General features: G+C 39.0%; 1 protein-coding gene across 3 annotated transcripts in view; it reads left to right on the top strand.

Moving 5' to 3' along the window:
* Positions 1-24,852, top strand: part of LOC120725521 (deleted in malignant brain tumors 1 protein-like) — an 84,555-nt gene that overhangs the window by 58,906 nt on the left and 797 nt on the right. For all 3 annotated transcript variants that reach the window (XM_040018512.1, XM_040018510.1, XM_040018511.1), the window contains 8 exons: positions 19,367-19,666; positions 20,179-20,478; positions 21,483-21,797; positions 22,377-22,685; positions 22,780-23,073; positions 23,161-23,496; positions 23,585-23,692; positions 24,660-24,744. In XM_040018512.1, coding sequence (XP_039874446.1) covers positions 19,367-19,666; positions 20,179-20,478; positions 21,483-21,797; positions 22,377-22,685; positions 22,780-23,073; positions 23,161-23,496; positions 23,585-23,692; positions 24,660-24,744 — 2,047 coding nt within the window. The remainder of the gene's footprint in view (positions 1-19,366; positions 19,667-20,178; positions 20,479-21,482; positions 21,798-22,376; positions 22,686-22,779; positions 23,074-23,160; positions 23,497-23,584; positions 23,693-24,659; positions 24,745-24,852) is intronic.

Genomic DNA, 24,852 nt, shown 5'->3' with positions numbered 1-24,852 from the left:
ATAAGGGGAAAAAGGGCCCCCAAGCTCACTGCTCTTAAGGAGGGCGAACTCATAAAAAAGACTAATACGGGCTTCCACAAAAATAATCCCAAAACGAAAGTATCGACAACTATTTTCTTTAAAGCAAAATACGATATTTATTTACATCACAACACAAGGCGCCAAACTATTTACAACGGGGGGAAGATCGCGACCCTGACACACTGAAACACAGGGTTTAAATACCTAGAGGGAGCAATCAGGAAATGGACAACAAGAGGGAAACACAGCCGGGGCAACGCTTACACTGACGAGACAGGGACACGTAAATTGCACACTAAGATAACACAGACTTTCAAAGTAAAACAGGAACACATAACAGTCACGCCAAAACAAAACGCCTAAAACAATACACTGCCAACGCCGAACCGTAACAGTCTATGAGCACCCGTGTGTACACCTGTGTGCGTGAGTGTGCATGTATTCAAAATGTTCCTCTATGTAACAGTCTGCTAGAGGGTGTGGGGAGCCATAGCCCCGTCCCCCAGGGCATGAAGCAGGCATGGAGGAGATCCAGGCCCCAAATATCTAGAGGCCCCCAAGAGCGCGGTAGTCCAAGGAGGGGCAACCGCGCCACCCTCCTGGAAAGAGCTGAGGAAAGCCTCAGATGTGGGGTCACCCAGCAGCCCCGATGTGGAAGCCACAGGGGGCTGCAGTGACGTGCCCGCTGGCTCCGCCGGCAGCCAGCCGCGCCAGAACGAACCGAGCCCTGGGCCTGAGGTCCAAGGGCACCCCACCCGCTGGAAGGGGTGCGACCGAGCCACGAGCAGCAGGCCCTGCCAAGCAGCCACCAGGAATGAGCCGGTACATACCTGAGCGCCCAGCCCTGGACACTGAGAACCAGCAACGCACCAACATCTGAGGGCATCAGCCACCGGCAGGGAGTGTTGTGGGGGTGATAGGTCCCCACACCTGGGGGGGCCTGAGATATGTCCAGAGAGGTGGAGTCTAAGACCCGACCTGACATATAGACACAGACAAAAAGGCACACACAGACACAAACATGGATTCCCACCCTCATGCACACATATACAAATAATTGGCCATCTCCCAATGTGGAGACGAACAGAAATGGACACTGTAATCACACTAACACTACCCAAGCATACTCTATACCTCAGGTCCAGGTACCCTCACCTCTAGAGGGGTAATCTACCCCTAGACCCAAGAGATTTTATCCTTTTCCCTCAGGCGAAGACAAGCAGACCATTCGCGGTGCTGCAGCAGCAGGGAGGCCCAGCATCCCAGACCCCAATCAGATGGCCAACTCCTCCTCCCAGCCCCCTGCCCTGATGAAGAACAGAGAACATGGGTGTGAATACCCCATACCTTTCTCCACCTGCTCTTATTTGGTGTTGCTGCGTGCTGTTCTAAAGTGCATTTAAAACACGGGAGGGGCATGGTGCTCTCTGCCAGGGAGCAGCAGGTGTCAGCACGGCCCCTCACGAGAAGCTATTGAGTTCTTAAAAACTGCGTGATGGAATCTTTTTGACATCTAGTAATATTTATTGTTAATTCTTTAGTGATTTCCTCAGTTAAATCAACAATAATTGGACCTGAGCTTTAGCACCAAAATTTCCTGGTTACATTTGGTGAAAGACTGTGTTTTGGGTTAAAATACACCTGTTGCTGAAGTTAACTACACGTTAAAGTTTCTTGGGCATACAAACTGTCCAGTATGAGCTATTGTCTGAAAAGGGGGACAGCCATTAACATCTTTTGGTTGCATTTCTAATAATGATGGACCCTTATCAGCATACAGCACGTTGAAGATATCCTTAAAAAACTCTGGATTTAAAAAAGATTGAGAGATTGAAATATTCATCGCTAACACTTTAACGTGTGCCCTCAGGTAAACCACCGCTAAGGCTTGTGAACGGCATTGATCGATGTTCTGGTCGAGTGGAGATTCTGCATGGCGGCCAGTGGGGAACAGTGTGTGATGATGACTGGGACCTCAGAGATGCTGAGGTGGTGTGCAGAGCCATGGACTGTGGAACAGCTCATAGAGCAAAATCTAATGCCTTCTTTGGTGAAGGCCAAGGAGCGATCTGGCTTTCTTCTGTCAACTGTTTGGGTAATGAGACGTCCCTTGGGCACTGCAGGTATCGCCCCTCTGGAAGATTTTTTTGCAGCCACAGTGAAGATGCAGGAGTGATTTGTTCAGGTAAAAACTATTTTGTCATTAAATATTGTGTCTTTTTTTAATCTTTAGATATGACTTTGGATTTTTTTTTTCTGATCAGAATTTCTCTTTTATTTATGTGGCATAATTGAGTCATGACAGATCCAGAGGTCGTTGTTTAGAATCATCTTTATTATACGCGGCTGCAGCTCTCGGCTGTCAGCCACACATTCATCACACCACACTTACACCAACTTACAACACTGATTCCCCATGTTTTAACACAGAGGGCGTGATTGCAGATGCCGTGCAGGTGCATCCGCACGGCACCGCAGTCCATGCCCCACCACAATATATACATGTGCGCTTTATTTGCCTTCACAGAAAGCTTGACTGTCCGGTTGGTTAACAGTACTGATAAGTGCTCTGGAAGAGTGGAGGTCCGTCATGGCGAGCAGTGGCACACAGTGTGTGACACGGACTGGACTCTAAGTAAAGCTCAAGCGGTGTGCGAGACTCTGGAGTGTGGACGTGCCATGAATGCTCCTGGTGCTGCTTTTTACGGCCCAGGCAGTGGGCCAGTGGTGCAGGCTAGTTCTTCATGCTTTGAGACTGTGACTTCTATTCAGCAATGCTTAGGCAAAGGTTTTACAAGAGCAACCTGCGGGCATGAACATGATGCTGGTGTTCTCTGTGCAGGTAAAGACTTTTATTATTATGTGTTCAAAATTCTGGCACATTTTTTCTTAAGGTCGCAGACAGTATGAATGAGAGGGTAACCCTAACTTTCATCAACCGCTGCCCTGATGTTCTGTTATGGAGCTTTGAGATAAGTGTTTTCACCATCACCGTCTTGGTACTTTGATACCCCCAGCGCAGGGTTACACTAACTTGTGACCTTGTTTTGCTGAGTTTGTTATAGATACCAGTCACAAACTGGGAATTTTTCACCTGTAAGGCAAATGTTTTTACGAGTACACTCCTGACTATTATTTTAATCAATCTGACCTAACTGAATGACTGAGACCATGAATTCAGAATGAAAGTTTTCATAGGCATCAAGTTGGAACTCATTTTCCATCAAACTTCGGTAGGACAAGAGGCATTTTGCAAACCACAGATGTCACTTCCTGGTGGCTGTTAAAAAGCATGTAGGTTCATTTTTAAGAACCTGAAACTAATTTGATGTTTTGTTTTAACGTATGATACAATACATAATATAGAGGAATAGGGATGGGTATCGAAAACCGGTTCTTGTTGAGAACCGGTTCCCACTGTTTCAATTCCTTGGAATTGTTTGCCATTTTTGCAAACGATTCCCTTATCGATTCCAGTCGTCCCGAATGACGTCACCACGAGCGTCATTTACCTGGCAGGAAACACGGCACCTAAGCGGCTCAAACACTCAAAAGTTGATTATACTTTACGAGAACGGATGACAACGGGGCAACTTGCAATACTTGCAAAGTAGATATTTCATTTAAGGGAGGAAACACTACGAATATGCAAAAGCATTTGCTCACAAAACACGCGATGACCTTAAATGAATGTCGTGTTTTTAATTCTGCTCCGGACTCGTGAATCTCAACCCAGCAGCAGCGGTAACATTTGCACGTCCTCTCCCGTTAATGCGGCAGGTAAATAATCAACTAACAGTGCATATTATGTTAGCGCGATCTGCCTTATTACAAAACCTGCTATTACTGTGCATTTAGGTGACCGTGATGAGAGAGACAGACAGAGTCTGGCTGGCTCAGATGCTGCCAGTTCTCGCTGCAGTCTACCGGTAGCGGCTCCTTTCAGGCCAGGATAGACGAATGTCACCAAGCAGTGACTAAGTTTGTAGTAAAAGGGTTGCACACAAGGGTTGCCACAGCAGATGGCCCCGATTTTCAGTAAGTGAATGTGTTTAATTGTAGGCAGGGACATTACTGGATATTCTTGTGTAATTGCTACAGAATAATTTATGTTATACTTTGTTATTGCTAGAGAAGAATATTTATTTTATTATTTTACATTTACAATTTTTTTTCCTGGGAACCCTGTGACACCCCATTGACGAGCCATAGGCTGTGGATCTCTTAAGATCTCACTGTTGGGTTTGTAAGGCCATGTTACTCCTAAATTTCTATCTTGTTCAAAGTTCTAAGCTAATCGACTTTAGTGGTCTCCTTTTTTAAAAAGAATCGATAAGAGAATCGATAAAGAATTGAATCGTTAAACAGAATTGAAAATGGAATCGGAATCGTGAAAATCTTATCAATACCCATCCCTATAGAGGAAATTCATCAGTATTTGATTCCACAAAAACTGAGGCATGGAAAATTGTGATTTCATTTGCACAATGCAAATAAATGCTTAGTTTGTTATTTTTTGAAAATACAATGTTTTTTACATTATCCTGAACAAATAAAAAAAAAAGTCTACAGCACTTTCATGCTTGTAAGTTAAGGAAGTAGGTAAAACCAAGAGCTGCTTGGTATAATTTGTTATAAATTGGTATATGTAGGCTGTAGAAGCGCTTACAGGTATGTTTTGTAAAAGCCAGGGTTGGCATTTCTTCCTTCACCCTACCTATTAGCCTACCCTATTAGCTACCCTAATGTTGTTCATTAGTTTCTTATCTTACATACTATATACCTGAGTAGTATACACATTTAATGTTTCATTTTAAATAAAAGTCACTAAATGCTATATAATATCCAAGTAATATTACACGTAAGTAATTGTTATTTATTGAAAATCGAAAGAGTCTGTTAGCTGCGTCTAAGCTATATGATCTACATATTAATGTGAAAATATTGTACAATATATTGTGCACACATGTACAGCACAGATGTCTTTTGAGAACTGCATGTAGATGTTTGTTTTAAAGATTTTCCTTTGTATTTGTATTCACTCTTTCTGCTCTGTTATGCAGAACAAGTCCGGTTGGTGGGTGGCTCAGGTGAATGCTCCGGCAGAGTGGAGGTCTTCTTTAAAGGAGAGTGGGGAACTGTGTGTGATGACTTTTGGGGAATGAGCGATGCTGATGTGGTATGCAGACAGCTTGGTTGCGGTCATGCCGTTTCAGCACCTGCAAGTGCTCATTTTGGTAGAGGCACTGGCCCTATATGGCTGGATAACGTGGAATGTTCAGGCCAAGAGTCTGCACTTTCACACTGTTCACATCCTGGTTTTGGAAAAAATGACTGTGGGCATGATGAAGATGCCAGTGTTATCTGCTTAGGTAAGAGGCATAGCTCATTTTGAACTGACAAATTAGCTCACTGCTTGCCATTTGGTTAATACATAACAAACATTTAATTTCTGTTTTTGTTGCTCTACAGAAGCCTGAAATCACAATAAACCCTGCTCCAGAGGTAAACTGGAGTGACGGAAATGAAATTATCTACATTATAATAAGAGAACACATGCGTTTGATATTTCTCCCATAAATTCTCAGATCACAAATCTTCATCTTCCCTAAAGGAGATATTAGTTCATATTGCTGTGAATATCAGTCACTTGAGGCAGCACCTTCACTTGCCTCTGTTCATTTCATACCTGTGAGTTCTGTACAATAGAATATGACACCAAGTAGAGTAGATCTCTCTCTCTCTACAGTGTTAGCATCTCCAAAAATTCCTTCTGTTCTTTTTCATTTAGGACCCTCTATATCGCTGCAATATAAACCATTTATTATAGACCTTAAGGTGACTTTTGTGATTTGGCATTATAAAAATAAAATGTAATTGAATTAAATATGGTTGTCCTTTCTGATTTTCTTGCTGATGATCAGCCAATAAAGTGCATTTGATTGACTGATTAACATCTGGCTGCCTCTCACACTCTTAATTCCTATGGAAGCAGTAAGAATAAACTTGGAGGCTGCTTCTGCTGTTTGGGTTAGCTTTTGTTAAATAAACGGCACACAGTGTAATATGTCGTGATCAAGTGAGGTTGAGCCTTCCAATGGAAAGAGGGTGTACTTTATTTTTCATGACTGTTTTTTCAATGCATGTGTGTGTATGTGTGTGTACATCTCTTTCTCTCTCTCTTTCTATATATATATATATATATATATATATAGAAAGAGAGAGAGAGAGAATCATTAATCTGTTACGAAATATTGAAGTATTTTATTATGCAAAAGGTATATTGGAAAACTATTTTAGATTATGGGACATATAATTTTTTGCCATTTAATCTAGGGTTAAAGTTGATAGTACTTGTTAAGTAAGAAGTAATTATTACATTAGCTTAAATAATTTTACTTATATACTGTAAAAAAACTGATCTTGTTTTGTAGTTTTACAGCTTATTATACAGAGCCATGAAAAAGTATTTGCTATCTCCAATGATTTCTTTTTTTTCCCTTTTTTTTTTTAGCATATTTGCTACGCTTAAATGTTTCAGATCATCAAACAAATTTTAATTTTAGACACAGATAACCTGTGTCAATACAAAGTGTGTTAGTGTAACCCCTGATGCTAAGAAAAGAATAGAAGGAAATAATGAATTCCACCATGAGTACTGTGAGATGACACAGTACTCATGGAGATTATTTCAGCAGGATGCACTGTGTCTCTGAGGCAAGTGGACAAAGTTGAGGCACTTTATATTATTTATAATAAACCAGATGCATCTTCTGTTCATGCAGCTAACAAAATAGAACAGCATATTAAGGGGGATGCTTTCTCGAAAACAAAGAAAACCAGTCATCCAGTATCAGAATATTCATTGTACTGTGTCCCTGTCCCTGAATCTCTGAGGGAGAGCCCAGCCATCCTTTGGAGGAAGCTCATTTCTGCTGCTTGCATGTAATTTCAAATGTTGCATTAGAAATTACCTGACAGTTAAAAAAGAACAAAACAAACATTACTTCCTTTATGGTCACTCCTGTTCTGTAATGCTTATCAAATGTTATATGGTACCAAGGCCACAACTTAGGCACACGTGCACTTCTTCCGGACCGGCCCACTAACCAAGAGTAACGAACCTGTATTGAAGAGGAAAGAAGTAGAAAGTACAGATATTAATTTAAAAATGTAGAGAGTAAAAGTAGAAAGTTGTCAGAATAATAACTACTCATGTAAAGTACAGATATCTGTAAATTCCACTTTAGTTCAGTGATGAAGTACAACCATATCACGGTTAGCCAGCAGTGTGCCCTATAGGTCAGGTCTGGGTGACCATATTTCAGTAATAGCTGCTACAATCATGTGGTTCAGAAATATGCTTCTGTGGGGAGAACTGAAGCCAGGTTTAGAACAATATATCTTTTAACTGTGACATTTCAAGTAACACGGTGTGATACCAAAGCTAACAGCAGCGAATAGATACATAGTTTTTATCGTAGATAACTCTACAACCTTATTCCAAGATGGATTAAAGTTTACTCAATCGAAAAGAGTAGAGGAGAAAAATCTATTTTTCCATTTTTTTAATGGAATGAAAGTGTGTTCCTATTTGTTTTAGAATCATAAAATCAGTGATTGTCCATTTGAAGCTGATGCTCAGGTGCCTCAACCCCCCCCACCCAAAAAACCCACATTTGGTTCATCTGGTCAGAGTCACGTGAATCCCAGCTGTCTATTTTAAGTTTTGAGTGTGTACTAAAATAAAAATAAGTATTCTAACATCTTACCGGTTTGTTTTTATTCAGGCATTACATGTATACTATTTTTATTAAGAGAAATTAAGCTTGTGTTTCTGTCACGTAGTGCTTGTGCTTAACTATGAAGCTTATTAGACGTTATGAAGCAGATGATGCGTAAAAGCGAATTTTGTCAGTGTTTAAGATACTTTTTTAAAATTATGTTTTTTCTTCCTTAAAGAAATCTACTGCATCACGTGTATTTTTTTTATATCATGTGTAATGTCCATTGCATTTATTAATCACAATTAAATTAAGAGGGGATGACAGCAAAAAACCCCGGAGAGAAGATGTCATCAAGTACACTGCCATTCGAATGATCGCGCTGCGTCCAGACTCCAGTGTGAACTCACGAAGTCCGGACTGGCGAGAATGCAAGCACAGATAAGGAAGTGATTGTTTGCGGGATTTGTGGTGTTTTGGTGTAAGAAATAGCAAACCAAGGTACGACACACACTGGTTTTTACATAATCACGTTGAGGCAGGTACCTCATAGCACAAGCATTACGCCCAACCTATTCTAAGAGTGTAAATATACATTTAGAATTATTTTTTATTTAACTGTTTACAAATGTCAAGGAGTCAGAAACAATGGGAGAACACAATGACAAATGATAAATTTGATGAATAAACAAATAGACAACATTTTTTTCACTCCAAAATAATACAGCACCACAATGGTAGTAGTATTTCACATAACTGTGTGATACTCATGCATTTATTACTTCCAGGCTGGACTACTGCAAATCATTATTATCAGGATGTCCAAAACACTCGCTGAAAAGCCTTCAGCTAATCCAAAATGCTGCAGCAAGAGTCCTGACAGGGACTAGAAAGAGAGAGCATATTTCTCCTGTTTTGGCTTCCCTTCATTGGCTTCCTGTTAAATCCAGAATTGAATTCAAAATCCTGCTCCTCACATACAAGGTCTTAAATAATCAGGCCCCATCTTATCTTAATGACCTTGTAGTACCATATCACCCTATTAGAGCACTTCGCTCTCGCACTGTAGGCCTACTTGTTGTTCCTAGAGTATTTAAAAGTAGAATGGGAGGCAGAGCCTTCAGTTTTCAGGCCCCTCTTCTGTGGAACCAGCTTCCAGTTTGGATTCGGGAGACAGACACTATCTCTACTTTCAAGATTAGGCTTAAAACTTTCCTTTTTGCTAAAGCATATAGTTAGGGCTGGACCAGGGTGACCCTGAATCCTCCCTTAGTTATGCTGCAATAGACGTAGGCTGCCGGGGGATTCCCATGATGCATTGAGTTTTTCCTTTCCAGTCACTTTCTCACTCACTATGTGTTGATAGACCTCTCTGCATTGAATCATATCTGTTATTAACCTCTGTCTCTCTTCCACAGCATGTCTTTTATCCTGTTTTCCTTCTCTCACCCCAACCGGTCGCAGCAGATGGCCCCTCCCCTCACTGAGCCTGGTTCCGCCGGAGGTTTCTTCCTGTTAAAAGGGAGTTTTTCCTTCCCACTGTTGCCAAAGTGCTTGCTCATAAGGGGTCATATGATTGTTGGGTTTTTCTCTGTATCTATGAAGCACCTTGAGGCGACTTTTGTTGTGATTTGGCACTATATAAATAAAATTGAATTGAATTGAATTGAATAACTGTCACATGGTATTAAACAGAAGCTGTCAACTGAGCTCTTGAGTGGGAATTCATAATGAAGCAGTTTAATTTGTAGAATTAAGATGCTCTTCATGTTTTTGGCCACCAGATGCCACCAAAGAGGACTGTTGAAAACCGTTTAATAATTAACCCTTTTTCAATACAACCTTCAATGCTTCAGAAAGCTTCATTTGCCCATCACTACTTAAAATGTGATATTGTATAATAGCCTAATGGAACAGAAGTGCTGTAGTTTGAACTTGCCCCCAACCACATCCCAAAGATGCTTGATTACATTACATTACTGAAACCAGTCATCAGAAGATGGGTACACTGAGGTCATAAGGGAATCGTTAGCAGCTACACTCAGGTATTCTTTGGTGTTTGAAAGCTGCACAACCGATGCTAAAAGTCCTAAAGTGTGCCAAAGTTCCCATATACCATTATACTACTAGCACCAGTCTGAACCGTTTATACAAGCAGGATGGATCTATGCAGTGATTTTCTCCTTTTCCCTACACCACATATTTTCCCTATACCACATATTTTCCCTATACCACAGTAGGGTTTTGTTACAATCCCAGTAGATCAGCAGTTTCCGAAATAGTTAGACCATCCTGTCCGGCACCAACAACCATGTTCAAAGTCATTTAAATCCCCTTTCTTCCACATTCTGGTGCTTGGTTTGAACTTTGGGAGGCATGTCTCTTTCCCTAAAATGCACTAAGATGCAGCCATGTCAAAGGCTGATTAGATATTTGGATTGACCAGCAGTTGAACTGGTGTAGCTAACATAGTGATTGGTAAGTGTATCTGACTTTATTTTCTGTGGGGAAACTGCAGTGGCCGCTATTGGACTTGCCAAAAATGTTAGAACAATTCAAGCTGAAGTAGAGTGAGCATTTGAAAGTTAAAAATAGTTGCTAACTGTACAGTATTGCCTTTAATACATAATTTAAGGTCTTCAAAGTATTTGTCTTAAGGAAGTGCATGAGGTCCTTACAACAGTCTAATATTAACACAAATCCAAGCCAATAACAAGATAAAAGTACTCCTAGCGCTGCAATTGCTGTTCTAATTATAACTCTGGTATATACACGCATTTCTACTTATTAGACTATTATCTTGTTTGTGACATGACCAGCCTGTTTATCAGACTGCACACAGTGTCTTCTTTTTCAGGTAGCTTTGTGATGTAATTTCCTATCAGAGAACCTCAGATCCTGTAATAATTTACCCAAATGTCAATATGTGTTTAACCTGCTGTCCTTTCAAACTCCAGTATTCTCTAACACTAGTTTCAAATTCTGCCATTGACAAAGTTTGGAAATAGAAGATTGCCAAGACTCAGTTCAATTCATTGGGCCAGTTAGTACTTTCACGTTATTCACAGCCTCTGGTTGTGCTGGCTACAACCCATTTTTTTTCTTCAAACAGTCCCTATAAGGACATTTTCACTGCATGCAAGCTTTTAACAGATGAACCAAGTACTTCCCTCTGAGGACTGTTTTATGTGTTACCAAGTCTGAGGCAATAAGACTTTGTAACAAATAATATAAAACTGAATAGACAAACAAATGTATCTATTTTTTTCTATCACTTTATTCCCACACATCCGACTGAAGATGCTAAACTCTGGTTTTGAAGTATAAAGAAATGAATGGAGAGTGTTATAGAAATACACACATGAATTTTAAAGTAATAAACCTACTATGTGACTTCATTTTATGCAATATATGAAAACATAAGCATAGACTTTGGCCACAAGTCTAAGCGCAACCACAAACCAAACAAAGCTGAAATATCTGGCCAGTCATCCACCCATTTTCTTAGCTATCACCAGTCTGTTGCAAAACTAATTAAGAGAGACAGAAAACCATTCTCACAAACACACGTATAGTCAATTTACAATTAACAGTTAACTTAACATGCATGTCTTTGAACTGTGGGAGAAGACCAGAGTACCTCTAGAGAGGACACAAAGGAACATGCAAACTTCAAGATTCAAACCCATAAGTATATTGCTGTGAGGGGACAATGATAACCTTTGCTAACCACATTGGATTTTTCTGTCTGACAAAAATTGATTCACAGTATATCATAGGATATACAAAAATAAGTCAGTGTGGAAAAGCTCACTGTAGCATCCACAAGTGCAGGTTAAAGCACTGCAGTGCTAAGAAGAAGTAATCTATGAACAGTCTTATCTTGGTCAAAGCTCAATTAAAATAGACTAAGACAAAGTGGAATATTGGTCTTTGGTCAAAGGAATCAAAATTTTAAATTATTTTTGGAAAACATGGACAACACGTCCTCCAGACTAAAGAACAGAGGGACCATCCAGCTTGTTATGAACATTTAGTTCAAAAGCCCGCATCCCTGATGGTACAGGTTGCATTAGAGCCTATGGAATTGGCAGCTTGCAATGGAAACTCACCATCCGTGCAGTGAAAAGTAAACACTAGGTTTTAGAGCAACATATGCTCCCACCTAGACAATGTCTTTTTCAGGTAAGGCCTTGCATATGCCAGTGAAACTCTGCTAAACGGCACGCTGCAACTACTACAACAGCATTGCTTCACTGCAGAAGAGTCCACATGCTGAACTACCTTTCACTACCTGAAAACATTTGAAACACACCATGAAATGAAAACTATAAAGATGACTCATGACTGTTGAGCAGCTATAATCCTATCAGACAAGAATGGGACAACTACTCATCTCCTCTTATTGCTCAATAGTTGCTCACGTCTCAAAAAAGCAGATAGGGCCATTTTTTTGTAGGATCCCCTCTTCTTTGAACAAAAGTATGTAAATGGCAACACACTGGAAACAAACCATCAACTTTCTTCTCAATATTTGACATTTTCCTTGTTAAAATGTTGTTTTCTTTCAGGAAAGCAAATATGAAGGAAAAGTAAGGAATACATTGAGAAACATAGGCTGGAAAAAGAGGAAGTTAACTCATTCACTGCCAGCCATTTTCAAATCAGGTAACTCCCCATTGCCATTGACGTCTATAGACGTCAATGGCAGTGAATGAGTTAAGATAATGTGACGGAAATTGCTCTGTGTGACAACAGATAACAAAATCAGCCAAAATCAACTAAAATGCTGAATGGACAAATTAATTAGGAAATAGCAAGTAAAGAATGAACACAGCGTTCTTAGAAAACAACAAAACATTTTATCGAAAGGTCATTTTAAAGCAATGATTAGTCATCAATTTCTTATTAATCTGACTAACTAAAGTAATATATGCTTTTAGTATTTACAACAAAAGAAGAACAGATTTATAAGACTGACTGAGACTCAGAGTTTCACAACAGGAAGTGCTTTGCATACCCAATCCCAGATGAGAACGCCTTGAATAATAAAATACAGGACAAGAACTGGGTCTGAACAGTTTAGTGAAGGAACAAACTTCAGCAAGTTGAGATCTGGTACCTCAAACCAGAGTTATTCTTCATTATACTGATGAACAAAACCTACAATAATCTATTTTAAAGGTAAGAACATTATTTGCAAAATATATTCAAATAGCTTATTTAAAGTTTAAAGTTTGGTTCATCTAACATAACAAAATACTTCTTTCTTATGCTGTGTTAGATGTACAGAGAGGAGAATAGAGATATCCTGCACAATAATCCAGGTTCAGAATATCACACTGTAAGCAGAAAGTGCCAAATCAGCATTAATATATGATATATATGAAAATTGAAATTCCACTAACATGTGTAAAAGTTATTGTGATACTAAAAACAACTATAATTAAGCTGTATATTCAAGTCAAATATCTGAAATCAGCTTTTCTCTTGAGGCTTCCTAAGAGAATCTGTGATGTAGAATTTTTTATTTTTTTTATTTAAAAAAAAGGTTGTTTGCACATGAGTTCATCCTGCTTAGTGGGATTAAATAAAAGGATTGTTGCAACATGTACAAATGAAAGATGAAAGCACTGCTGTGAATGATAACCAGAGGTGGGAGGAGGCAGGTGAAGAGGGTGGTCAGTGGTCAAGTTCACCAATCGATATTTCACAAAAATCATCCCTGTGATCTCTATTTCCCAATTATCTATGTTACATGCAAAAATAATTCTTACTGTTATAACTCTTTTCCAGCATAATGTTAAATTGTTGTTTCTCTTTCTGCTCAATTTCACACCTGTTTTTTTTTTTTAAATAGTAATGTAGGCTTTGTGTAAAAAACAAAATCCCCTCTCATCATCTCCCCTTTAATGATTGATCAAAATGTCAACATGGATCCAGTTTGCAGTCCAAGTCGAGGTGGTCCCTTTTGATTCATAACAATTACTGGATATGTTCATAGGGCTTTTATCCTTAGGGTATTTCAAACATGAGCAAGTTAGTTTAAATTTTGATTTCATTTTAACAGTGTTCTAGACATTGTGAATTTAAAAGGTAAGAGGACTATATGATCACCTTCTGGATAAAAACAAAAGGGCTTTAAAAAGCTTTTCTAAACACAGGAGGAGAGGTAAAGCCACTGTTTTAATTTTACAAAAATATTTTACAGCATTTGATCAACACTGAAGACCAAATATGATCCTCATTTCGGATGAAAAACGACATTTTGTTTTTTACTTGTCTCTTGGTAAGTTACTGGAGGTTTTTTCTCAGTCTGACTTCTTGTGTTTTTTCTTAAGTTGACATAGTTTGATTGCTTGTTAACATCATAAGTGACCAATGGGAGTTTTAGTGTCTGCACTGAAATACTCCTGGATGACTGAATGTGTTAAATATGCTTTACTGGATCAATTAGAAAATATTCCAGACTGTTCCATATTTATAATATATTTCACATATTATAGCTATGACTGCAGTATAGGCTGTTAACTGAAGGATATATCTAGATTTACATATCAGGCCTGTCAGGCTTAATCACATCATTTTGCTATTTCTGCTGCAGGCCTCTTGAGTTTTCTACAGTTTACTGGTCAGTAAGTAACACACAAATATTAAAAAAAAAAAAAATTGTAATGGCTTTATGGCCAAGGCGACACATTGTGCATCCTTTGTGGTTTTGTTTTTCTCATATCCAGAATGTGAGAAAATGAGGCTGGTCGGACCTTCACGTTGCTCTGGTAGAGTGGAGGTCTTCTACCAAGACAGTTGGGGAACTGTCTGTGATGATCAGTGGAGCATGGCCAATGCTGAGGTGGTGTGTCGAGAGCTAAGCTGTGGGGCAGCTATGGAGGCCAAAAAAGGTGCTTTCTTTGGACAAGGAAAAGATGAGATCTGGTTGGATGATGTACAGTGTGTTGGCCATGAGTCTTCCATCCTTAAGTGTCAACACAGACCTTTTGGGCAAAATAACTGTGGCCATAGTGAAGATGCAGGAGTGGTCTGTTCAGGTAAGCCTAAATAATGTTTGACTTCAGATGTGAGGTTTAACTTTATCAAATAGCATTTTCTCAAAGAAGATGTTTGTGTATTTGTTTTTCCTTATACACATGTATTAAGAACTTTACTTTAGCTTCAAAAATAATATCGTTTTGATGAATTCAACATGTTTACATATGATTTTTTTAAAGATGAAACAAGCAACACATGAAATGTTACACTAGTTGAGAAGGTGGATTTTGTCATTCTCGGACAATCTGACTGTTTCCACTATTCTCTGATTTTTCTGCTAAGCTAAGCAAGCACTGTACTAACCATTATCATTACCACTGACTGCAGTCACGTAGAATTCCTTCATATGAGCAAGGTGTCAGCTCAGCAAAACCCCCAAATGTCCCTCTCCATGAAATGTGGAACTGTAGTTGAAATTGAGAAATACTGCACAACTAAAAAAACAGCTAACACAGCACTTATGTTAGTCTGCGGCATTATAGTATCTCCTGTTTTAAGTTCCTCTGTGATTATATTTCTGTGAAACAAAAATATAACTGATAAAACTGAACTTTACATATTGCTGTAGAAACCATCATAACCCTGTATAAATTGTAACATGCAATCATGTGTTCATGTGTTTGGTATTGAAATACAGACAGCTATCTGTGTATATTATAGAGAAGATCCATTTATTTGCACAAAATATGAGTACAGATTTTATCACACAATCACAAACATCCATTTTTAGTCTTTTGTTCTTGCCATGTCCAACTAAAGAGGTAATAATGTTTTCCTCCAATTTTTTGGACTACTGAAGTAGTTCACACCAGGAATTTGATATTTGATAGATTTATTATGTGTTGATACTTGCTATAAAGATTTAAAGGTTGTGAAGGCCTACATTTAAAGCATATTTTACAGTGTGCAATGTAACATGTACAATATATGCATTCATATACACAAGACTATAATGATATATAATAATAATAATAGTACTAATAATAACATATACATTAATATACACAAAATAAATATTTCTAATCTTTATTACAAACATTTATTTTTGCCCTTAATGTCTAGTGAAAGTGTCAAATGAAAACAGGTAAATTAACAATTTGGCTTACTGGGAAGTACACGTATACCTATTACTGATCACTAATTACTAAGCAAATCAGCTTAAACAAACAAGATAAACCTGTCTGATGGTGATAGCTGACTCCAGTTTTGATTCTGGCCTTAACCAACCAGCTCCTGGCCAAGAAGGCTTTAAAATTAGCAAGCTAACTTAACAAAAAAACTTCCATCCATCCATCCATATTATTTAACACCGACTTACCTCTTAGTTTTATATTTAAGAGATATTCGTTATTACATTTTTTTTTATTAACATCATTTACAGAAAATGTGCGGTTTACAAATGGAACCACTCGTTGTAATGGCAGAGCGGAAGTCTACCATGACGGTCAGTGGAAAAAAGTTTGCAGTGACTGGGGCAAAGAAGCAGCTCAGGTGGTGTGCCGAGAGGGCGGCTGCGGTGATCCTCTCCCTCAGACCGAAAGACCCTATTTTGGAGAAGCACGTGACCTCACCGCAGTCAAAACCATCTGCTCTGGAAATGAGACCTCTGTCTCACAGTGCTCAGTTCTAAAAGTCAATGAAAGTTGTGAAGATGCTACTGTTGTCTGTGGAAGTAAGTCACACTTGTGCCCACAAAACTATCACTAATTTGTTGTAAACTGACACTGTTAGACTGTCCCCTTGCTGAATAAACTTACCCTCAACATTTTTTTTAACCCAACAGACAGTCAACCCATTCGGCTTGTGAATGGGACTAATCGCTGCTCTGGTAGAGTGGAAATCTACTATAATTCACAATGGGGAACAGTCTGTGATGACAGATGGGGGATGCAAGAAGCAACTGTGGCATGTCGAGAGATGAACTGTGGCAATGCTCTCGCAGTCAAGTACAAGGCTTACTTTGGGAGAGGCCAGGATCAGGTTTGGTTGGATGATATTGAGTGCACTGGTCATGAGAAGTCCCTTGCTCAATGTCCTCACAGAGGTTTTGGTGAACATGACTGTGACCACAATGAAGATGCTGGTCTCGTGTGCTCAGGTAACACAGGCTCTATTCTGTTTGTTGCTCAAAACTGAGTTTTAAAGAAATTCTTAACAACACCAAATTTTGCTTTGCAGAAACAGTCAGATTGATAAACGGGACTGATGGTTGTTCTGGCAGACTGGAAGTTTTCCACGACGGCCGATGGGGGAAAGTTTGTAATAATAACTGGGGCCTTAAAGAAGCTACAGTTGTGTGTAAGGAGCTCAACTGTGGAGTGCCAATAAAATCCCAAAACAACTTCTTTTTTGGTGACAGCTCACTGCGAGGGTTCACAAGTAGATGCACTGGTAATGTGAGCACTATCAGCCAATGTCAACTGCAAGAACACATGGGATCATGTGCAGGTGTTTCTCTCGCATGTGCAGGTAAGAGACTAAAGATACAGATAAATTGTGCCACCATTTTCCAAGGATAGCAAGCGTCATGTTTGATTATTTAAGAAGAATAGCTTTTGTCCATTATCTTTTTTTTACTAATTGTTTACCAGTAAATTAAATTAAAGGTTCGAGGCTCATCAGAAATAATAAATCTACCAACCCAGTGGTAGACACTGACAAGTTAAAGATAACATAATGGTTTCTAGTTATGCATTTAGTAATTTATAAAGGCAAAGGTCATTTGTATTATAAGAAAATATTGAGTGAATAAGAATAGTAGGGAACAGTATAAATGTGGACGTGGCCCAGGTGGATACAAAGTATAACTTTGGATGGATACAAAGTATAACTTTGGATGGATACAAAGTTATACATTGTATCCATCCAACTTCCATCGCTGAGCAATTCCTGAAACTTTGATGTAACGTGGATGTGGCCCAGGTGGATACAAAGTATAACTTTGGATGGATACAAAGTATAACTTTGGATGGATACAAAGTATAACTTTGGATGAATACAAAGTTATACATTGTATCCATCCAACTTCCATCGCTGAGCAATTCCTGAAACTTTGATGTAACGTGGATGTGGCCCAGGTGGATACAAAGTATAACTTTGGATGGATACAAAGTTGTATCCATCCAAAGTTATACTTTGTATCCATCCAAAGTTATACTTTGTATCCACCTGGGCCACATCCACGTTACATCAAAGTTTCAGGAATTGCTCAGCGATGGAAGTTCATGCCATGAAGCTCCTAGCACACAGTTGTTGTGCTGACTTTAATGCTAGAGGTCTGGAACAGTTATTAAGTCAGCAGAACACATTAAACTATCCTACAACACTATCCTAGCTAATATAACCCTTGGGGTTCATGTGTGGACACTCAGCAAACCTACAGTGGGCTGCCTACATGGGACCACACTGTGGTCCGAACATGTGCCATGTCTCCTCCCATGCCCAAACCAGGAATATTTGCTTTTTAGCAAAACATATAAACCACTACCCTTTGGAGTCACTTGCTCTCAAAGAGAAAAAAGTTCAGATCCTATCAAACAAGTTTGTCTGTCTCTATAAACACATCTAGAGTGAAAAGAAGTGAGTGAAGAAGAAATGGTCAATGCATTATGGGCAACTTCCAGCAGCCCAGGTCTACTGCAACATAACTAAAGAGCATTTAGGCTTACCTGATCTAGCCATAACTATAACTTTTAACAAAATAGGAAAGCTTTTAGTCCAATCTTAAAAACAGATAGGGTGTCTGTCTCTTGAATCCAAACTGGGAGCTGGTTCCACAGGAGAAAGGGGGCAGAAAGCTGAAGACTCTGCCTCCCATTCTACTTTTAAATATCCTAGAAATCACAAATAAGCCAGTAGTCTGAGGGAGAAGTGCTTTATTGGGCGGGTATTGTACTATGAGGTCTTTAACATAAGAGGGTCCCTCATTATTCAAAATGAATAATGAGTCTGTTTTTTACAATATGCATGTAACTGCATGTAGCTTAATATAATCAATTTGAAAGTTTGTAATATTTATTGGTAATGCCTTAATGTGTGCCCTCAGGTCAACCACCACTAAGGCTTGTGAACGGCACTGACCGATGCTCTGGCCGAGTGGAGATTCTGCATGACGGCCAGTGGGGAACAGTGTGTGATGATGAATGGGACTTCAGAGATGCTGAGGTGGTGTGCAGAGCCATGGACTGTGGAACACCTCAGACTGCCAAATCCAGTGCCTTCTTTGGTGAAGGCCAAGGAGTGATCTGGCTCGATGATGTCAACTGTCTAGGGTAACGAGACGTCACTTGTGCACTGCAGACGTTCCTCCTTTGGAGAAAATAACTGCGGTCATGGTGAAGATGCAGGAGTGATTTGTTCAGGTACAAACTGTTGATGTTTCATTTCATACAATGCCTTCTTTTTACTTTTAGATGTTACTTTGTTTTTTTTTCTGATTAGCATTTTATTATAAATTATACTGTAGTTATTTCTACAACACTAATAAGAATATCACACGGATTTCAATGAATTCACTTTTTCTTTCATATGAACACCAGCTCATTGCTGATTTTCTCCTCTTTGCTTTGTAGCTACCATTCGACTAATCAATGGGACTGACATGTGCTCAGGAAGGGTGGAGGTCCACCATGGTGAACACTGGTCACCAGCACTTAATGTCAACTGGGGGAGGAATGAAGCTACAGTGGTGTGCAGAGAGATGAATTGTGGAGATCCTGTCGAGATGTCAGGGTCATTTGGTCAAGGTGGAGATCTGAGAGGGTACGAGATCCATTGTAATGGTAGAGAGACCTCTCTCACGCAGTGCTCATTTAGAGACTATAGCAGATCTGCCACGAACCGTGTTGAAGAAGCCTCTGTGGTATGCTCAGGTAAGACTTTATGTCAAATTAAATTAGAGTTTCAAAATGTAAGTGAATCAATGATAGCCTTCTTAAAAAATATTAAATATAAGTGGTTCCAATTAATGTGTTGATGCAAACAACCAGACAGATATTTTTTCATAGTTGAAACCCATGTGTTGATGCATCTGGTACCAATACCAAAAACATGGTCGCTATGTTCAGACATGTGAGCTATGCCTGAGCATGTACTCTAAGAAGGTCACTAGGATCAGGCAAGCCAACGTACACACAGATATATAAGCACACAAAATAATTAGCCTGCAACTTTGTAAAGCAACAATGAAATACATAGTTATCTCATCTGTTCAGATGATTAACCTCCTCTTCAAACAGCAGGTGTAAGTATCATGAATTCAGACGCACAGACACTGAAACTTAACAAAGGCTAAGACAATGTAAACAGGATTTAGTGTTTCTGTTTCTGACCTGGCCCCTAAGTTGGATTTCACGTACATTAATTTGAAAACAATGATTTTCAGGTAACGTGAGATTAAATGGTGGAGCCACTCGTTGCGATGGAAGAGTAGAATATTTTGATCAAAACCAGTGGGGGACTGTGTGTGCTGAATCCTGGGACATGAATGATGCAACAGTGGTGTGCAAACAGTTGGATTGTGGGAGGCCCCATAAGCTTCTTCAGCTTGGCCCTGGTACAGGACAGACCTGGAATGATCAAATTGAATGCAATGGAAGAGAGTCTACATTGACTCAGTGTCCACAAAGACCATATCCAGACAGGACTTGCAACAACACTGTATTGGCTGGTGTTTTCTGCACAGGTAAGAGAAAAGCATACAATAAAGGCTGTGAAACTATGTGAAATGTCAATAAAAACAGAATTCAGTAATGTGAGAATCTTATAAATCCATGGTTGATTCACAATAGAACCTAGAAAACACCAAAATTTGACATTCTTCTGGAAAAGCATTGATGACTATGAAATTAGCAGCTTACAAATCTGGAAAGAATCAAAATGCTGCATATAAGTTTTAAAGCAACATGTGTTTCCATGCAAGATGATGTTTATATCTGGGAACGCTTTGAGCAGTTGGAAATATAGCAAATATTTTTCTTACATTTTGTCAGTTGAAATATTTGATTTTTTTTTTTTCCATGGTTCTATTGTGAAAAAAATATTTTCTTACTGAATTCTGTTTTCACTTAGATTTTAAACAGTGTCCCAACTTTTTAGGAATTAGATTTGTACAAAAAATGCCAGAATGTAATGTCGGCAGCTCTTCTGAATTTAAATAATGTACAATATATCCCAAAAGGCTGATTCTGTTCATTTGCACGTAGCGTTTTCAGTGGGAGAAACATTTCGTCACTCATCCAAGTGACTTCTTCAGTCTCAGCAGACTGCAGGTCTCCTCAGCCTTATAAACAGAACATGATGAGGTCCGTTCCTTGATCATTAATATTTGATCAGTGGTTGTTGATCAACGGTCATGACAATTTGCATTTTAATTATCAAAGAATTGACCTCGCAGCTCATTGTTCATTCAGTTGTGCTGGTTTCAGTTATTATGCAATGTACTGTTTATAAGACTGGGGAAACCTGCAGTCAGCTGAGACTGAAGAAGTCACTTGGATGAGTAACGAAATGTTTCTCCCTCTGAAAACGTTACGTCCAGATGAACAGAATAAACCTTTTGGGATTTACTTAGCTGGATGATTGAGCATGCATCAAGACAGTGTACAATATACCTAAACACATCACAGTTATTTTGTTGATTATTCTTCCACACCTGTGGCTACATTTTTGGTTTACTTGACTTCACAGGAAGCTTGGCTATCCGGGTGGCTAACAGTAACGATGAGTGCTCTGGGAGAGTGGAGGTCCGTCATGGTGAGCAGTGGCACACAGTGTGTGACACAGACTGGACTCTAAGTAAAGCTCAAGCGGTTTGCGAGACGCTGGAGTGTGGACGTGCCATGAATGCTCCTGGTGCTGCTTTTCACGGCCCAGGCAGTGGACCAGTGGTGGAGGCTAGCTCTTCATGCTTTGATAATGTGACATCTCTTCAGCAATGCTCAGTCAAAGGTTTTACAAGAGCAACCTGCGGGCATGAACGTGATGCCGGTGTTCTCTGTGCAGGTAAAGACTTTTATCATTGTGTGTTCAAAATTCTCAGATATTTTTTCCTAACATCAAAGACAGTATAAAAGATGAATGTAGCTCCAAGTGTCACCAACTGGTTTGTGAAGTCCTGTTATGGAGCCTTGAGATGACTCTTTTTTCGTAGTCACCATCTTGGTGTTTTAAACTAGAGGTGATGAGAAACAGGCTGTTTGAACTGGGAAACCACATGCTAATGACATAATTGTAGCTAATGTAATTACCGGATTTGACCAAGTAATGTGTTACATTACCGCGTTACTGGGAAATGTAATGTGATTACAGTTATTTTGAAACCCGTTAAATGAACAGCACTGCTTAGCTTACTCTATAGATTAAAAAGCAAAATGTAAAACATATTAAAATGTTAAAGTGACTTTTTATTTTCAATCAAAGTCACTAATAAACTATATGATATAAGTAATATTATACTTCAGTATTTTGTTATTAGTTGAAAAAGTCTGTATATGAGCTATATGATTCATGTATTAATACAAAAATATTATTTTAAGGACTTTCCTTTGCACTTGTATTCACTCTTTCTGCTCTGTTATGCAGCACAAGTCCAGTTGGTGGGTGGCTCAGGTGAATGCTCCGGCAGAGTGGAGGTCTTCTATAAAGGACAGTGGGGAACTGTGTGTGATGACGATTGGGAAATGAGCGATGCTGATGTAGTATGCAGACAGCTTGGTTGCGGTCATGCCGTTTCAGCACCTGCAAGTGCCCATTTTGGTAGAGGCAGTGGCCCTATATGGCTGGATAACGTGGAATGCTCAGGCCAAGAGTCTGCACTTTCACACTGTTCACATCCTGGTTTTGGACAAAATAACTGTGGGCATGGTGAAGATGCCAGTGTTATCTGCTTAGGTAAGAGACATAGCTCATTTTGAACTAACAAATTATCTCATTGCTTGTAAGAATACCGTGTTGGCAGTTACACGACATTAATTTTCTCTTTTAGGTGCTCTGCAGAAGCCTGAAATCACGATCAACCCTGGGGTAGAGGTAAACTGGGGTGACAAAGTTGAAATTACCTGCACGCTAGTAACAGAACACATGGGCGGTACATTTCTCCTGAAAAAAACCCAAGGGTCATTTCAAATGGAGAAATTCTCAGATCAAGCTTCTGCAACCTTTGTCTTCCCTAAAGTGGACTTTAGTCAGAAGGGTTCATACTACTGTGAATATCAAAAGAAAATGGCCAATCAAATCATCTACCATCCTCAAGGAATTCCTGCTGACCTCTCTGTTGTAGGTCAGTGAATATCATGCACAGTTTTTGTATACTTGTTGGAAATTTGACTTTTTCTAATATATATTTATATATTTATATTGTTTGCAGTTAAACTGGAAAAACCCAGCATCTCCCTGGTGTCCCCCCATGCAATGGTGGTCTACAGTCCCGACAAAGTATCAGTCACCCGAGGCAGCACCTTCTCCGTCACTTGTTCTATTCATTCCATTTACTCTAGAGGTTTCTTCAGTTTGACAAATTTAAACACGAACAATACCAAAACAATGTCAGCATTTGGCTACTCAGTCTTATACCTGGCCACTTTTGAGCTCCCTTCAGTAGATTTTAAAGACCAAGGATCGTATACGTGTCACTACAGCGTTAACATCTCTGCAGTGTCCTTCTCTTCTGCTCCTTCAAGGAAACTTTATATCTCCGTTACCTGTAAGATCTGAAATTGAAAACAATAAATATATATTACTTTATATATTATTTATATGGTTATTGTTACTAACTATTTTTATTCCTACAGCAACCTCATCTTCTTCAGTTGTCGCAGCTGTTGTGGGTGGGCTAGTAGTTTTGCTACTCCTCGTGGTTATTATTTTCCTGGTCTGGAGAAGGAAGTGGGGGGTTTCTGGTAAGAAACAGTTTTTATAACTCCATTATCCTCTTTTTTATGATACATATTGTCTTTGAAAGTGCTCTAAACTATTTTGATGTTATCAATGGACAAATCTACTATGCATAATGTATGAGGTGGCACTTGTAGAGATGAACGTACTCATTATTATTTAGGTATTTTAAAGCAACTTTGGAGTCCTTGTTTTGATTTTATAAACACCAGCATTATTCTCTGGTAAACCCACTGAAAATCTTTCAATTGAGCAGTGTTCAGTCGCATCAAACTGGTTAAGGAACTACTTTACTACTAAACCTTTTCAACTTTATTTCAGAAAATTCACTAAATTGTACCTTTGGGATTAATAACTCATAAAAAGTTATTATAATATCAACAATACCTTCACTTTTCTCAATCACATCTGTAAGGCAGAAAACTGTGAGAAGAGTACGCAAAGTGAAACACTGAAAAGACACAATACACACATGGCTTACTTTTTGTGATTTAAATATCGACATGGTTTAACATGTCATATTTTGTAGTTTAGCTGAGGTTGTAGTTAGATCATTTTAAGATCTGATAAAGACTGGATTATTTCCATTATGTCTTGACAAGTAAAACCTTTGAACTAAAAGAGGGTGCACTTTCTTTTTCACATGACTGTAAGTGGCAATATGTTGGCTGTCTCACCTTCATCATTTATTAGAGATATTTATATTTACCGTACTTTCCAGACCAGTTGGTGTGATATGCATAACTCCTGAGAGTGAATTTACACTGAAACAACAGAATCTCATTACCAGTGCATTGTTGCTCACTGTCTTCTTGAGGTGTAACTGAGCAACTGATTACACTGTTATCAACTTTATTTCTTTAGAATGTCAGTGTTGATCCTCAGCAGCACCTTGAATCAGTTCACTGGTTCACTCCAATGTTAAAAAAAAAATGACTGCTAACGTTATGGTGATGTTTGCTCCATTTTCAGAAGTCATTGTTCAGTTTAGTAACAGATTTGGAGCAGCAATAAAACAAGAAATGGAGGACAAAACCACTGTAGCCCTTGATGAAAGGTAAGGGGAAAAAATGAAACATGCATTTCAAACATGCACAAATATTTTGAATTTAAGAAAGTTTAAAAAAATATATGATATGATATGATTATAATTGCCAATTTTGTG

This window comes from Simochromis diagramma, unplaced genomic scaffold, assembly GCF_900408965.1.
Source record: "Simochromis diagramma unplaced genomic scaffold, fSimDia1.1 OVJJ01000802.1, whole genome shotgun sequence".
NCBI classification, from domain to species: Eukaryota; Metazoa; Chordata; class Actinopteri; order Cichliformes; family Cichlidae; genus Simochromis; species Simochromis diagramma.
The sequence above is the reverse complement of the archived record's forward strand: the minus strand, read 5'-3'. Positions and strand labels throughout refer to the sequence as shown.